This window comes from Anopheles gambiae, chromosome 3, assembly GCF_943734735.2.
Source record: "Anopheles gambiae chromosome 3, idAnoGambNW_F1_1, whole genome shotgun sequence".
Lineage (NCBI taxonomy): Eukaryota > Metazoa > Arthropoda > Insecta > Diptera > Culicidae > Anopheles > Anopheles gambiae.
The window spans coordinates 94,965,697-94,982,436 of record NC_064602.1 but is presented as its reverse complement, the minus strand read 5'-3'; the positions used below and the strand labels follow the sequence as shown (position 1 = coordinate 94,982,436).

At 47.2% G+C, this 16,740-nt stretch overlaps 1 protein-coding gene across 9 annotated transcripts in view; it reads left to right on the top strand.

Moving 5' to 3' along the window:
- Positions 1–6,125: 6,125 nt before the first annotated feature.
- LOC1280574 (insulin-like growth factor 2 mRNA-binding protein 1) overlaps positions 6,126–16,740 on the top strand; it is a 70,671-nt gene continuing 60,056 nt past the window's right edge. The window contains exons 1-3 of one of the 9 annotated variants that reach the window (XM_061662455.1): positions 6,126–6,292; positions 7,650–7,900; positions 9,385–9,445. In XM_061662455.1, the coding sequence (XP_061518439.1) occupies positions 7,876–7,900; positions 9,385–9,445 (86 nt within the window). In that variant the 5' untranslated portion in view covers positions 6,126–6,292; positions 7,650–7,875. Of the gene's footprint in view, positions 6,385–6,480; positions 6,539–6,648; positions 6,751–7,384; positions 7,550–7,649; positions 7,901–9,384; positions 9,446–16,740 lie in introns of those variants that run through there. The other 8 variants (XM_061662456.1, XM_061662459.1, XM_061662462.1 and 5 more) reach the window with 8 other exon arrangements.

Below are 16,740 nucleotides of genomic sequence, written 5' to 3'. Positions count from 1 at the left end.
ATCCGTCCTGGATTGGAATCAAGCAAACCCGTCCCGATAGAATGGATGTGCAACGGTTTGGCCTCCGAAACCTTGACCTCCAAATTCTCATGACCCTTTAAAGTTTTGCGCAAGCACAACGTTCTTTTTTTGTTGGGAAATTCTTCCCTTTAATGGATAAATCTTTCCTGAGATGTAAATACTTCAGTCAATATTTCACTTTCTTTAACGGAATAACCGCTTCGTTTCGATGTCTTCTCTGCTGCATTGAAAGGGGACGGATGCTGCTATCCTAATTGTGGCCTAAACCTAATGAATAGCTGAGCCGGCCGAAAGAATTTTGGGCTGCGCCCAAGAGGACGCTTTTAACTAAATATTCCAACTTATTCGCCCTAGCGTCCTTCCAATTCTTCCCCAAGATCTCCCCCAATGTGTGCGCGCGTGTGTGTGCGAGTGTGTGAAGCAAAAGAGAGAAGCGCTACCATTTCACTTTCATCCCAAGGCTATCTATCGTCGTCGAATAGCCGGTTCGGCGGTTAAAATTTGCGAAAGCCGTTCCGTTTTTTTCCAAGAAGGATCAAACGGCGCGATCCCCGTTGCATCGTGCCCGTGGGGTTTGTTGTTCTCGCTCGCGATCCTCCATCCTCCGCCAACCAGTGTGCTCCCGATTTCCCTCCTCATGGGAAGGTCCCTCCCTGTCTCCTGGTCGCCAGAAATCTCGGATCACAATTTCAACCCTTTTTTTGTGCCTGGCTGTGCTTGCCGTTTGCTCCAAGGACAGGCAGTATGGAGAAGAAGCCTCGGATCGGATGGAGAAAATAAATATCTTACACAAAAAACTCTGCCTGTGTGTGCTTGTTGGGAACCATGGTTTATCCCTTTCTGTTCGGCAAACCCCGGGACCTTAAAGGGACTGCGAAAGTCAAAAGAAATTAACTGGAACGGAAAATCAGGATCAATTTACTCTGCACCAAGCTGGTTTCTGTGGGGGTAGTGGCTTTCGCTCGTAAAGTGTTCCAGGTTTTGTCGGATTAGAAGAAAAGTTAAGGAGAAGGTAGACGCATTCGGCAGGTGTTTGTACGCTCTCACTCTCGAAAACTGTACTTTTGTGGTAGAAAGTGAAGCAGTATGAAGTTTCAAATCTTTGGGACAATAAATACCAATAACAATCTTTGGGACAATAACCAAACCATAGTTTGGTGCACTCCACACCGAAAGCTAAAGCAAAAGGGCAAGCCTCTCTGTACCTCTTGCTTGCTCCAAAACGCAAACAGGGTAACCTCACCTTACCTCGATAAGATCCTCAAGCAAACACACAACAAGCACAAGATTGCAGTCAATCGAACGACGGTCGTACACGCATCATCATATCGCGCCAGAAGCGCTGGGGTGCGCTGCGCCTGTTAAAATATTTATATCAATGTTTACCCGCACCGCGCACCGCGTTCTTCATCGTCACATCGGATCGCTTCCGGTTTGCTGGTGGCGCGCGAAGCGCAAGAAAGAAGAGCCCTGCCCTCCCAGGGCCGACGTTTTTGGTCGTTTTTTGGGAGTACTGCTCGCCCGTGTGTGTGGTAGGCGCGATGGAAACCGGTCACGGGATTATCCGCTGCTGCTGCTGCACATTGCGCGCAAACAAAGCGAAAACCTCGCGCCAAATCCTCCCGTGTGTTTGTGTGTGTGTGTGGCTGTGGCAAATGCCGGGAATGCGGAAGTAAGTTGCACGCAGGACCAAACCCCCTTCCGAACTTGCGCTTTCTCATGCATTCTTGCGCTTCACGATGCTAACGGTATGTCCTTGGTCGTGCTGCCTTCTTCCATTTGGTGTGTGGACTGCAATTCGCGTTGTTCACACGTACGCAATCACGCAATCCCCCAAAAATTGCGGAAGCTCACTGCCGAGAGCGGTATTCAATATTTCACGCATCAGGAGCAGCATTCGGGAATTTCGGGACAGGGTTGGAGGAAAAAACGGGAGGAGGACGAGAATCGGTCCTTATCTGGCGCCCTGGGTGTGTGTATGTACCGGCCATACCGGCCAGCTGGTGGTGCTGTACTTGGGAGCACCTCAAAATGAATCACATTGTAGCGTGTGGCCAGCCCTTTGAGCGACAGTAGGCCCTTTTTTCCTCCTCTCTTTCTTTGGTTGGAAAGTTTGTAATCTAATATTTTAAGCAAAACGAGTTTTTTGTTTGTTTGACTGAACCCTTCGATAGGAAATGTGGCAGTTAGCATTGCATAGCAATGACTACGTACACTGTTTTTTGTTCCGTTGGTGCATGGCTGTTGTGAGTGTGTAGAAATTAATCGATCGATTGTTTGGATCGAATTTCACAGTATATTGATTGATTGGAGCTAATTTTGATGCATAAATGTCTCGTATGTTGGGAGTAAATTTGAAAATGTGGATCTGTAACCACTTTGAGGTTAAATCTTGAACAGTATAACCAAATTGAAACACTAAATCAGCTATGGAATGTGTTTGAGTTTATCGTTCTTATGCGGAAAACAATGTTATTGTTATTTTTAATGATTTAAATGATTATGAAGCAGTTTAGAGAGTTTAAAGTATAATTCAATTGTTTAATTTTCACTTCAAATATTAATCACAAACATTGCCTGACCAACTCCGTTGAGATAATGTACATCAAACAGGCAGTTTACAGTGTAGTCACGCCTTCAAAATCACTTTGGCTAATGAATGTGAAATCATGTGAAATATGTACCAACGAAATGTTAAATTCTTATGCACTTTGAGGAGAAATGTACAGATGAAAACTTAGGATGACAATTATGTGAGATATTCTCTATTTTGTGGCATTTAATGATGATTATTGTACAATAATACAAAATCAATTCAACCTTTATGAAATTCTTGTAAAAATGACATAACCAATCCATTAATTCTCAATATTCTAGTGATTCGAAAGCAAATGTTTGCCTTATTTTAGGAATCAATGAAACACAGAGATACGGATACATGGCACTAACGCACCACATACATTCGCCCCAAGGGCTACGATAAACAATTTGGATTCATGGTAAAGCCAACGTGTAGAATCGATTAAAGTTTATCAAGCCTTCTTGCGTCTGAATTAGTAGATTAAACATTCAACACTAAAGCATTGTTTGTTATATATAAAACGAAAATAGGACACTGCATTACATTTGTGTTTAAAAAATCAATCCCTTTTAAAATGATTCTCTTTTCCTCCACGCAAGCGTGCCACTCTTGCGTTTGTTGGTTAGGCAAGCGTTGGCTGTGTTTTCGTTGCTGCGCATTGTAGCCGATTATTACGCAGCCGAAAGAGATCGCTTTCACCCCGACCCGTCGACGCGCGGGGCACCATCAGGCGTCAAGGGCGCACGGGGGCCCTGGGAGGCCACTGTCAAGTGCAACATGCCGGCCGGCATCGCTGACCTTCGGTGGGCCAAAAAGAAAGGGGGTATTGCCAAACGGAAAGGGAATGTTCGCCCTTATTTTCTGCCCCCCCCCCCCCCCTGCCCATCCTTATCCTCCCTAGTATGGCCGTGCATGCGATACGGCTCTCGGTAAGACATTTTGAAAATTAATTCTACTTTATGGACGCGTGGACGGGTGGGCCGCCATTTTTGATTCTTCCAACTCCACCGCAGCCAGCCACCCATCGCTACTGGCACTCCAAAGATTGGCGTTGCGTTTGGCAATCTAAGCCGCATACATAGCCCTCTCCCGCTCTTCCTCCACCTCCTCCTTCTGCTGCTCTTCCTCCTCCTCACATCCAGTTCACGGGCCAGAGTTTCGTCGAAATGCACGCGCTAAGATGGTGATAAATTCTTGAAAATCGGTCACCACACAAACACCGACGAAAAAAAAAAATGTGCCGGGGACCGTGGCCGACCACCACACACACGCGCGCGCACGCACACACGCAACACAGAACACATCACATATTATATATACGGCCCCGGGGTAAGGCGATGGGGGGTTTTCGCCCCACAAAATGTTGCCCTCTCCGCCATTGTGGAATGCGTGTGTATGCGATGGGGTGAGTGTCCGTTGTGTGGTTGGTGGAAGGGGTGGCGCAATCTGAAGCGCGCGCCCGCTAGTGTGTGCGTATACCGAGAGAGAGCGAATTTAGGGGTTGTGATACTAATACCACCCCAACTTGTCCCTCTCCCTCTCTCTCTTTCTGGTTCACTCTCTTGCTCGATCTCTCCTTCCTATTCGGGGGGGGTTGAAAGTCTACACGCATCTAGGCAGCGCTCTAGGTCTCTCTCTCTCTTCCTACTCACCCCCAAATACGAATGCCGGCAGTGGGGCAATACTCCCTCAGCACTTCCCTCGGGGCATCCAGCGATACACCGGGGCAAACCGAAGTCAGTGTGAGTGCGAGATGATTTGACCGAATTTTCTCGACTCACTTTCGGCGTCGACGAACCTCCACCCCCTTCCCTTTTTACCCCCTTCGCCCAAAATGCGTACAGGGGGTGTTTTTTTTTCTTTTTGGTCGTCTATCCACTGATCGGTCCTCCATTGTCAACGTCGCTATAGTCGTCGTCGTCGTCGTCGTCGTTGTGGTTGGGGATTTTTGCATTCGCACTTTACGCTACTCCCTCCCATCTCCACACCACTTCCACACCCTGTACGAAACGAAACAGTCCGACAGTGACGACGGCGGACATTTTGGGAGCGCAAAGGTGCGACCGAGAAGAACGAATGCCACCCTGCACAAACACACTAAGAAGCACTGTTGGTTTTTGCGAAAATAAAATGCCCTCTCCTCCATCCTCCCTCCTCCCACCCGTGCGCCAGACAATCAGGGCCAGTGCACGGGGGGGAGGTGTTGGACACAGCGCACCGCACAATGAGCATTGGTGGACATCTTTCTTTTTGCGTGACGATCACAAGATCATTGAAAGATGTACTAACTTCGTTTGCTTCAGGACTTTTGATGCAATTTTTCGAGATGCCTATTTGGGATCTTTTTTCTGGAAACGGAAGCAAAAGAGATGGACTGTGTTGACTACTTAATGAGGTGACAGGTGTACTAAGAGGATTGGTTTTATGGCGAATCCAAATTTAATAGAATTTTAAGCTTTTTTTAGTGTATTGGATCGATCGAAACATACAAAATGATGTCTTTGTTCCAAAGGAAACCTTTTAATTCATAGTATATACTGATCATGGGTAAATAAGTGTTGAATTTCGAGCAATTTACATTGCTTTATCATCCCTCTTAGTATCTACTACTATTTCGAAATCAATTAAGCTTCAACATTACTTCATCAAACTAGCTTTCACTGGAAGTAGTCCGCACTTGCGGAAGTGTTATACGCGATTAAGGACTCTCTTCACAATTCCGATGCACTCAGAGTGCCTGTGTCCTCCAGTAGTGTGCCGTTCGAACTTACTAGGCCACCCTCCCAAGACCTTGTGGCGCTTTTTCGAACAGTTTGCCAACTATTGCGGCACTATCGTCGCGCTCTCAGCGGTCCGAGCTTTATTTGCGCGCTCTCTCGATGGCCGTTTTTCCAACCACAGCCGGCCGTTGCTCATCATTGCTCTTGCTTTTCGCCTCGCTTCGCCACACACTGCACACACTAGCATCGTCGTCGCCGTGGTGTGGATGGAGTGGTGCGTTTGTATTAGGGCGCCCCCTAATACCTAAACATGCTGCTGCTGGCGGTGTGTTGGTAGAGCTGTGTGATACTAGCGGGCGGGTTTGCGAGGGCTAGCGGCAGACTGTGCGTCCATTCGTGATTCTAATCGCACACACACACACACTCCCGGTTTCCCTCCGTCTTCCCCCCCCCCCTTTTCCTGCTACCGTTCCTCCGTTTGCTCCGTTCCCTCGGGAGGCATCCTATTATTATTTTCGATAGACTGCAAATGTGTGCGGGCCTGCTCCGCTTTCCTTCCCCTCTCCCCTGCATGCTCGTTTTTTGGGGGTGCTCCACAATCCCCTTCTTCACCCTTACTCCCGGATCATTTGATTACCGCCGTTTTCCTGTGTGCGTACGGGTGTCGTGAACGTGAATGTGTGTGCTCTGCCGGCCGTGGCCATTTCATGGTTCACCCTCTCTCCCCCTTCCCATTCCTCCCCCCCCCCTCCCCCGTCATCTGCACACACAGTCGCACGCTCGTTCTGTGCGCGCTCTCTCGCCGGTCTCGGGTGTCTGTTGGACCAGTTTTAAGTTATTTGTGAACGGTTGTGCCAACGCGGGCTCCAACTTTGTGCAAAAGTTTTCTGTGCCCTTTCTCCCTGTTGGTGGTGGTGTGTGTTTTTTTTTTTCATTTCTGCAGCGTGGTAGCCGCACGGCCCCTCTCTTGGTGTGTTTTCTTTTTGTCGCAAAATTTCCGTTTTTTGTGTGTGGTCTAATCTCCCGTTTTCGCGATTCGATCCCGTCCACACGGTCCACACGGTACGTTTTCTTACCCGCTGGCAGGGTTCCTTTGCCTGTAGTCGATCGATCACCGAATCTCATCACGCGGGTCAGACTTCCGGCTCTGTCCAATCCATCGGTGTCCTTGGTTGCTGCCTGCTGCATTACTCATATCTATTTTGTACGCCTCTCTGTACGTCTGCTGCGAATGTGTGTGTGTGTGTGTGTGTGTGTGTGTGTGTGTGTGCGAAAAAAGTAACCTGTTGAACTGGCAAATCTGGATGGCAGAGAGAGAGACATTGGTGTCACGTAACATTGTCCAACCAGTGATCCAACCAGGAAGTGATGTAAACCGGACGATGAGGAGGTAGGAGGAAGAGGAAGGGCTCTACACACTTTCTCCTGGTAGGAAATGGCAGTTGCAAGAAGATCACTTGATCACCGTTTAAGGGATCACGCCACCTGAAGGACTTTACAGAAATGTTCCGAAATCTGTTCTAAACTCTAATTCAAAGCGCCTCTAGTGTACTTACTTTGAATATGCAAATTTCAAGCGGGCTATACCGAGTTCATGTGGATGTATGTGTGTGTGTGTATGATTGCGTATAAGGGCGTGTGTGTGTGTGTGTGTCTGTGACCGTGCGTGCCTGGTTTGAAGGTTTGATGGTGTGCTTAAAAGATAAATCAAGTAGCAAAAACAACCCGATGAGGGCGCAAAAGAAAGGAAAGGAGAGAAAAACCCCTAAATTGGTGGTAGTTTGTGACAGTCCATCAAAAACAAAGTACAAACTGACGGACTTGACTGATCGATCGGGGGGAGGGGGGGGGGGGGTGGTAGTCTGAGCCTGCCCGAGCCGAAGGTGTGCGTTGTCTCGACAGACCGCCCTGATCGAGGTGCGTATGACGTGTGTCTATGGCGCAGATTCTCGCTACTTCTGTGTGATTTTAGCCTCTCTGCTGCTGCTGCTGTTGCTGCTAGAGCTCTCTCACTGCGCCACTATCGGAGGTGAGAGTGGTGAGCAATAAAGCCAAAGGGTGATAGACTCAGAAGCTAACCCGTATGCACTGATCTTGTTCCTGACTCCGGCAGACCAGAACATCCTCCTCCAACACAAGAGATCGCCGTTGTGTCGTTGCACTGTGGTAGCTCCAGTGTTGTTGTCCTGTACGTTACTTTGTGAGGTGTTACCGACGCGTATGTGCAGTAAGCGATAAATAGCAACCAGGGCTTTGGCTAGCAAGTGTGTGTGCTTGTGTGTGGGTTGTTTTTTGTCTTATTATTCTCCCTCTTTACTCTTCCACAGCGATTAGTTGTTGCGTTGTGTGTGATTAGGAAGAAGAAAAAAACGTGAACCACTAAGTGAAGTGTGTGTAGCGCGCTACAAGCAGAATCGAAGCAGGCAGAGCCGTGTGCGAGTCCGAACAAAACTGTGAGCCCCCGGTGTGTGAGTGAGTGAGTGTATTTGCAGGTAGAATCGAAAGTAGCGTACGAGCGGTGTCACGGTGTCCGTTTATTAGGAGGGGAAAAGAATGAATATTCCTAGCTTTGCAACAGGTAATATGTGCGTGTTTCTCTCCCGGCCCGCCCGCCTTTTTTGCCATTTGTTAACCCGTCCCTTTGGGCTTCACCCTTCTCATCTACTTCTCAATCCGTCTCAGGTTGGGATTTTTGTGCTCCATTTTTTTTTCTTGCCACTGCATGCGTGGTATTTTGCCCGGTCACACCATATGGGACGTTTGCTGCTACAGCACCAGCACAAACACGGACGAACCGAACCAACCAGAATGCAACCTTCAACCCATCTAACGCTTCGACGCTCGCAGCTTTAATCGTGGAGCGTGTTTGATTGCCTCCACACTTGCTGGTTGTGTTTTTTTGCTGCTAGTTTTTCGTACTTCCAACACGTTCTTTTTGTTTTGCACAAAATGATACGATATGGTCCGTAATCCGTTCGTCATCAATACAACCCTCCCCACCAGCCGGAGCCGCGTGATCGACCGAATGGGCGCTTGTGTGCGTGTGTGCGTCTTCTATTATGCTTCTCTTTCTTCTAGCGCGAGTGAAAGAGAGCGCAAAATTCGCAAATTTCTTACTAGATTCAGCACCACCAGCGGAGACGGTTTGCATTGCAATGCGTTCACTCACTCACATTGGTGAGTGAGTTGTGAGAGAGTGAGCATGAGAAGGGTGTTTTGCGCCCGTGAGGGAAATTCATCCATATGATGCTAAAGCGTTTGCGCTCTTTCTTGTCACAGTGGTCGGGCTACATGCAAATATGTGCTGAAAGGGTATTTTTTTTGGTTCTTTACGAAATATTAGGCATAAGTGAACGTTTCCCGTACGCCCGGTTCCTGGCGGTGTCAGTTCCAGTATTTAACAGTCTTCAATTTTGTTAAAGATTTCAATACTTCCAAAAGTATCGATTGTTTATTCTTAAATATTGTTTTTATAATTTTTATTGTGATTTAATATTTTTTTTCTAAATTAGTAATATATAATTGGAAATAAGTCAAATTTGCATACCTTCAGGCGTCTAGTAAATTGCATCAATGAAAAATATGTACTTTTACCATAATTGATATTTCAACATTTTTATTATTTTTACTTTTTTTAAGTAAACCAGCAAGCTTCATCTGCGAATCTTTTTTTATCGTAACTGTCCTGGTCACGGTACCACGGAAAAAACCTGTTCGCGTTCTTTTAACATCAAACATAATTTAACTTGGTTATTTAAAAAAATCATTTCCTGGTCACGGCACCAAACATATTCAATCAATGATGTTGCTTTTTCAACTGTACAAAGCGGTCTCTTAATTGTTACAGCCGGCCAGCAATGCCCGCAACCCTTGCCGCGTGCTATCCCGAACACCTTCGCGATACATCTGGCCCATATAAGAGCAGGCCGAGCAATTATAACCAAAAATTGACACTTTCCTTGGACGCTCATTCGCGTTCGCCCCGTTCTAATCCGTCCAAACGTTAGCGCTCGCACGTCCTACCTGCATCTAACACCCTTTGTTTCCCATTCCGTTTTCCAGGTGGCGTCTCCAGCAGCAGCGGCTTTAACGGTGTAAATTATGCAGCTGGTTCTGACCTAAGGTAGGTAAGCGGGGGGAAGGCTTTATCACGTTTCAACGGGTGGCGAGCGGATTTGCTGTGTCCATTTTTGCCATTTGGTTTCTTTTTATCACCCATTTCCTGTACACCCGATGCACTTTGCGCAACGAGTGAATGACCTCCGCGCTGGTACCGCGCTAATGACGAAACTGATCCTGCAGTCGACAACGCGATGCGATCGATCGTGGAGTTCGAGGGTAAGATTGGGCTGAAAAAAAAAAAAAATAACGAAAGCACGTAGTGCCACTTGCGAAGTTATCATTAAAAGTTCGGGAAAATCATTACTGCTAGCCCTTTGCTGGCTCGTGTGGTGTTCGTTATGTTAGCTCAGTTCAGTTTTTTTCCTTCCGTTTTCTCTTAATGCGGTGAAAAACGTCCCATCAACCCCGCTACCGAATGTGGAGTGTGTACGCTTCGATTGTAACAGTTTGATAAGCTGCGATTATTAGCGGGCACGCGCGCACCCGTACCGGCCGAACCGAGTGCCAAAGTTAATGTTATAATTTAGCTAATAACCCGAACGGTGGTCGGGGTTTGCCGACGAAAGAAGCAAACCATGCAAAGGTGCCGAAAGGTGCATACAGTCGGCATGACCCGGCCGGCATCCTGCCGTAATCCGGTCATAAAATCAAGCACACCAGTATGTTTCAGCCGTGTGTTGCATTTGGTTGTGCGTTCAAATGCTCAAAAAGCAGCACGAACGGTTATTTTTGGTTGAAATAAAAATTAGCAATCATTTGGCTTTGCCGTCTCCGTTTTTTTGTTTTACGACGCCTTTACGGGCCGGGTCGTGTTTGCCTGGTGCTTCTAATGCTCCACCGAGGCTTCGTCGGCGGATCCTGCCCAGGGTGATCGCGAGCGTCGAGCCAGAACGTTCGCGTTTTATGTGTGTTTCGTGTGCGTTCGCTTAGCTGGGCTTGTGTCCAGGTTTCCTTTATCTTTCTGCTTGCCAAACCATAACAAGGACAGGTGCAGCCGTCAACCTGGACGCTCGCTTGCTTTGGTTCCCCAGGTCAGCATAAAAGCCGGAGCCGGTGGCCGGAGGGTCCGAACGCTGGACGCACGTACATCGCGAATAAACATGCGCTAACGATTAGAAAAATGATTAGCATCGGGAAAAGGGTGGTTTGTGTTACGATCGTGTTCGATCGTCTGTCCAATTAAGTTCTGGTTTTAAAGTCGTATGTTCCATTTCCTCGGAAAGATATGTGAGCCAACCGCATTGTACACGTTTTTAAAGCATTAAAAAAATCATAATTACTCCTTCATCCCGACCAAGCTTCTCCTCCAGTAGCTACACCACAGGCCAAAGCTACAAATCAAATGCGGGCGGCTGTTACTTTCATCGCCGATTTGTTCGGCCGATTCCCTCGCACAAAGGGTCCGCCGCGCTACAGCTTAGGAGGAGCGCGCTGTACTGCAAATTCAAAAGGAACCCCTTTACAGGGGACCCTGTCTTAGAACGATTGTTTGGTGGCAACTTTGCAGCAGCTGACGCCAACACACACACACACACGCATGCTCGTTTGTTCGCTCGAATCAGCTGCTGCTGTCTGCAAATTCCCTCTGCCATCGGCCAGTGCGGCAAAATGGAGTTCCTAAGCTCGCCGCCAATTATCCTATCAGCTTGTCGTCGTGTGTCCTCCCATTCCCCCGGGACACTGGTCCCCCGGTTACTGACGTTTCAACCTGGTTGCGAGGGAAGAGGGACAGGTATGACCAGTATATGGTTCGGTACCGTTTCTAAGCATTACGCTCGGAAGGTCCTCCTGCTAGACACGGGCAAAGGGAAAATTTATTGCCTCGCTCTGCCCCACGGCAGCTCGTCGATCGCTTTTTACGGTGGTCAGCACTTTCCGGTCTGATAACGATGTTAGAAGAAAAAAGATCCGAAGGGGAGGAAGGGAGAGTGGGAGGGTCCTTCTAACACCGATCAGTTGGGCCAGACGGGCCAGACATGGATGGACACGCTGGAAAGCCGACAGACATGCAGCAGACGTCGACGGACAAAACGGACGCGCCACAGACAGACAGACAGGCAGTGCCCTGCGCAACAACACAGACTTAGGAGGTTTAGAACCCTTTTTTGAGTTACTTTTGTTACTTGCAAGTGCATTGTGCATACGAGTGCGGTTGTGTTTCCCCCGTTTAGTGTCGGTTTGACACGCTCCCTGACTGCTCGAGGCGGGGAGCTGACTGGATTTATTGTTTCGACTGATAGTGCGGCAAGGGGACGTTAAACGGCCATTAAGCGGAGCGCAGATGAGTTATGATCGACAAGGAATGTTAGGAGTGAAGATGCTTTTCCAGTTTTCGATCGTTGTGCTTGAGATTAGACCCTTTTTTAGCACGATCGTGTGCCTACTTGGAGCGTCAATTTGCAAAAAGATCATCAATATACCTTTATCGCCGTGAATCAACTCATAAAGTAATGTTATCGATCGCTAGACTACCCGAATCTTAGCTCGCAGTCCACCCAAACCCAGTCAATAACCTTCACCGTCCAGTTGCATTACTTCCAGTGGAATTTTGTGCCATCCCATTTTTATTTTCACCACTGACCCCTCCGCAACTGTCTTGTTGCGGTTTTTCGCGTTTCCATAGCGCGACCGACCAGCCGTCGCCGGTACTTCGAGCTAAATTACTTCGTTTATGACCACGCTTAAGTACCTGTTAGTGTTGATAATGGACACACGTTCGCGTGCGGCGATCCGGTTCGAAGGACCAAAAATTGCAATCTCTCGGCACTCCTCTCTTTCTCGCTCGTTCTGCCGACCTGATCGAGATGGAGCATAATAAACCTGCCGGCAGTTGCGGGATTCGTTGGTGTGACCTGTGTGTGTGTGTGTGTGTGTGTGTGTGTGTATGTTTATTGGTTCGCTTTATAAGACGCAAAGGAACTTCATCATCGGCCGGGCCCGCTTCACTTCTTCAATTATTTCGCACAAAGTTTACGAGCTTTTGCTCCCGGGCGCCCGCCCAAATGTTTGTGCCGAATCGTTATCTGTTCCTTTTTAGTGGCGATGTAATGTAGTCGGGGGGTGGTGGGTTGACGGGATCGCCGATTCGAGGGGCAGATAGTCCCAACACTGGAAGCTCTCAGCCGGCAGGATCTACTCTGCATCCACCCTTGGTCTGACTGGTCATTAATTTAGTTTTAATTTTAAATTAAACAAACCGTGCCACGCCGCCCTTTTTCCACTTGCTCCTCTATCGTCATCATCATCATCATCATCCTCCTCGAACGGGAGCATGATGTCGCGTGTCAAGGTTGGCCGCTGGTTTTAAGCTGACCGTCTGCGCTGGTTTGATCGATTGACAAGCGTTAGTGGTCGTGGTGGTGGTTGCTTTGGTGGTCCTACCGTGCACCAGTTTCGCAGCAGGCTTTCGTGACGACGCAAAACATGCGTCCTAATGGAATGTTTTACATCGAAACGATTTTTTCTTCTGTTTCTTTTGCTTCGATTTACTTATTATTTTGCACGAACGATGGCACGCGGTCACTCATTATTTAGATTTAATGCGAAATTATCCTGCAAAGAACTTTCGAAATGGCTATATTCAATGTAAATGACACCGATGATGAAACCATATGTTATTTTAGTATAAATAAAAATTGCCATTTTTTGTGCCTTTGTTCCCAGTCTGAGGACGCACGAAAGATTACATCCTTAGTGGAAGCATCCAATTTGCTTATGGTCAAATTATGGATCTTCCCCAACTCTCCCCACCCCTGACCAGCATGAATGGATCCAGACCGGTACCATAATTTATTCACGCCCGAATCTAATCATCCCCTACGAGTGCGAACAGATGCACCTTTTGCCCGTCCCCGTGTCGTCCCTATGGCTTTGTTCTACGCTCGCCACCAGAAAAGCGACCAACTGCTTCGATATTTGATTTCAGCTTCAACCAATGGTGCCAAGGTTTTGCAACAAAAAAAGAAGCAAAACAGTATAAACATAAAAAAGGTCCCGCGTGATGGTTTCTCCCCAAGGAGGGAGATACACAACGTTAAATTATGCAAATACGCATGTCAATATTTAAAGCCCGTGCGGTGTCATTCCACAACCAACGGTGGCCCGAAAGGACGTGAAAGCACGAAGCGCGTCAAGGACACACTCTCGGTTGTGTTTTTTTTTTGATGCCTTCTCACCCTCTGTGAGGTCAGCAGGGAAAGCTTGTGATGCTTGGGTGAAAGCATTATGCAACTTTCACACTCACAAAACACGAGCGCGCACCATCTGTGTAAGCACGTGCCCTGAGCTGCAAGTGGAATGCAATTGCAACGCGGAGAGCTGGAGCACGTGGACAGGCATCAGCAGCAGCTCTTGGAAGTTGTTTACAATCAACTCAAATAAAAAAAAACTGCAGTGAGAGGAACTGAAAAAGTACCGACGAAGAAGTCGAACAAAAGTACAGAAATTACAGCGCAAATATGCGTGTAATTCAATACGCACCGGGCCGGCAATTGCGTATCCTATCTCGCTTGCAGCGGGCGCTCGAGCACGCGTGCCTGTCGGGCACACAATTGTTCGCTGCACACACACACACACACTCGCTGCCACGAAACAATTTGCTCTACAATGTAATATTATCATTAACATTGCACAGGAATGTGTAAATAAGTTTGCAACGCAAAATAGAGTCATTTTCTTGTGTAACGCAGTGAGGAATTACAAATTCCTTCACGCATCTGCGATGCTTTCTATAGCGTTTGCATCTTGAATTGTTTTAATATAAACTAATTGCATTGTTCATGCATTATTAAAAGTATCCTTTTTTATACTACAACTTAGCCATAAGTGAGGTTCGTATTTTCAAAACGTTCATTTTATGCCGTCAAAACCGCACAACAGCAAAACCCTCCCCCCGAAAGACACAAAAAGTTAGAAATCGAATTTTCGATAAAAGTAAACCATCAGGGGATGTCGTTCGCTCTCGTCCCCGTTTCGGTCATTTCCCTTTTTATTGGGGGCCCCGGACCCGGGAGTAATGACACATCGCACACAAACACACGGGCGATAAAGCCCCAACCACGACGCACGGACGGAAAAGCATTGGCATGACGTTACGAAACGCAATCGAGAGCAGGATAGCAGAACTGTAGAAGAAAAAAAAACGAATTGGCTAAAACATGTGTAAAGTCTCACACACATGCACACACACATACACGCGCGGGCATTAATTAAGCGTCCTTCGCGCACGAGCCAAAACATCAAAAATTGCATTGCCGAAGGATTTGTGCACACACGCAGTGAAAAACTAACAACAACGCAAAATAGAGAGAGAGCGAGAGAGAGAGAGAGAGAGAGTGAGAGAAAATGTAATGCAAAAATCAACAAATGCAGCACCAATTGCGTTTATGCATTGCTGCACACAGTGCAGTTGCACACAAAAAAGGAAGGTACAATGCACTCGTGGTTGCATTCGCGAGCGCTCCTGTTTCATTCTAGCACGTTCGAGTAGGGGCAGTTTGCATCTCCCTTTCACTCTCTCTCTCTCTCCCCCCCTATGCAGCCGATGCAAGGATAGCATCGGCGCACTCTTGACTCTTGAGCGCGCTTCGTTGTGTGGGTAAAAGTGTTGTGCTGTGGATGCAAGTGCAGAAAAGGATGCAACTGTCTGATCGCGAACAATATGCTGATGATGATGATATGGTATTGGTGGATGCATTCGGTCCCAGGATAAGGGGAAATCAACTTTTGCTTATGAGAGGGAGAGCGATAGAGAGAGAGTGAGAGGGATTGCATTTCCCGCACATATGCAGCGCATGGTGAATGCACTTTTTTTTCCTTGCCAATGCACCTCAGGCGCTGATGGGGGAAGGAAAGTGGTGGTGAGGTTTTATTTACGCTAATTTTTCTTGTTTTTGTTCGCAATTCTTGATCAACACAACGGGAGGGACGGGGAGCAAAAGGGGGAGGCTTTGACGCGGGGTTGTCTGTTAGCTTTTTTTGTTGTTGTTGTTTGCTGTTGCTTCCTTTTCGCTGCAAAAAGACCTTTCTTTATTTATTTTCGTTATTTTCGGGCACGCGCCGAAGCGATAAAAGTGCATCTGCGCGCATTGTCTGCCTGTCTGCATCGCTGATGTTGTACATGCTGTTTTTTATTTTTCGGTTCTCCACACCTCCATCCTCCTGCCTTCTGTGCTATGCCTTGGCTACGTGTGTGTGTGTGTGTGGATTGATTTCCACGCCAGGAACCTTGGCCTTGTATCGTGCGCCTGTCGTCCCCGTGCTTTGGGGTCCCATTTTCGGTTGATTGCACTTTGGAGGTGCATTTTTATGCACTCTGCTTCTGCTCCTGCTCCTGCTGCTGCTGGTAGTGATGGTGCTGTGCGAAAGTGCAACAACTAATTTCAATTACATTTTGCACACACGATCGCGGAGCGCGCGAACGCCTTTCATCGTTTGCTGATGCTGATGGGGAAACGGTTTTTTTTCTTGTTTTCGAATCTTCTGGAATGCAGTCCCCCGGGTGAACGAAAAAAAACACGAAATAGACTAAAGTAGCAGCTCCGTAAAATGTATTTAGCTACGGGAAGAGGGAGGAACCCGCCCGCAGAATGCACTTTGCAGCTCGCGAGCTCAATCGCGCTTGTTTGATTTATGCACGCGCGCACCAACCACAGGCGGCTTTGGAGAAGCTGTTCGTCTTGTTTGGGCGTTTGCACGTTTACGGGGTTGCATCCATGGTGACAGAACAGGCAACGAGTGATTGATTTTTTTTCTTTTGGCCAATTATGTAGCCTTGTGTTAGATTCGATGTAGTTGCCGTGTTTTGTTGCTGTAAAGGCTTCTGCTTTAATTAACTTTGCAGCTCGTCCCAGTAAATTGTTCCCTTTTGTGGAGAGGCAAAAATAATCAAGCAATGGGCTCAACAAGGAAGAAATGGATATCCGTTTTATATGTATTAATTATTTTCAAAAACTGCTTCAGATATTGTTTAAGGACAACGAAAGACATTTTGGAGAATGTTCATGGATTAAAGCATACTTCATTATTCGTTTTTATTCTTATGTCAATCTGTATGATAGAGAATTTTACTTTCTCTCCCATTGGTAGACACGGTGCTGGAATTTTATTAAAATTGCCGCCCATTATGGCCTCAAAACAAGAAGTAAAGGGCGCTCACAACATCAATCACACCGATTGCAAACTAAAACATCAAAAGAGCGGCAACCACATAAAGCAATCATTCGCCTATATTGATATGCCGCCATCGTTTGCGGCATGGCCACTTAGAAATCCAAGAAAATAGACTTAAAAACTACT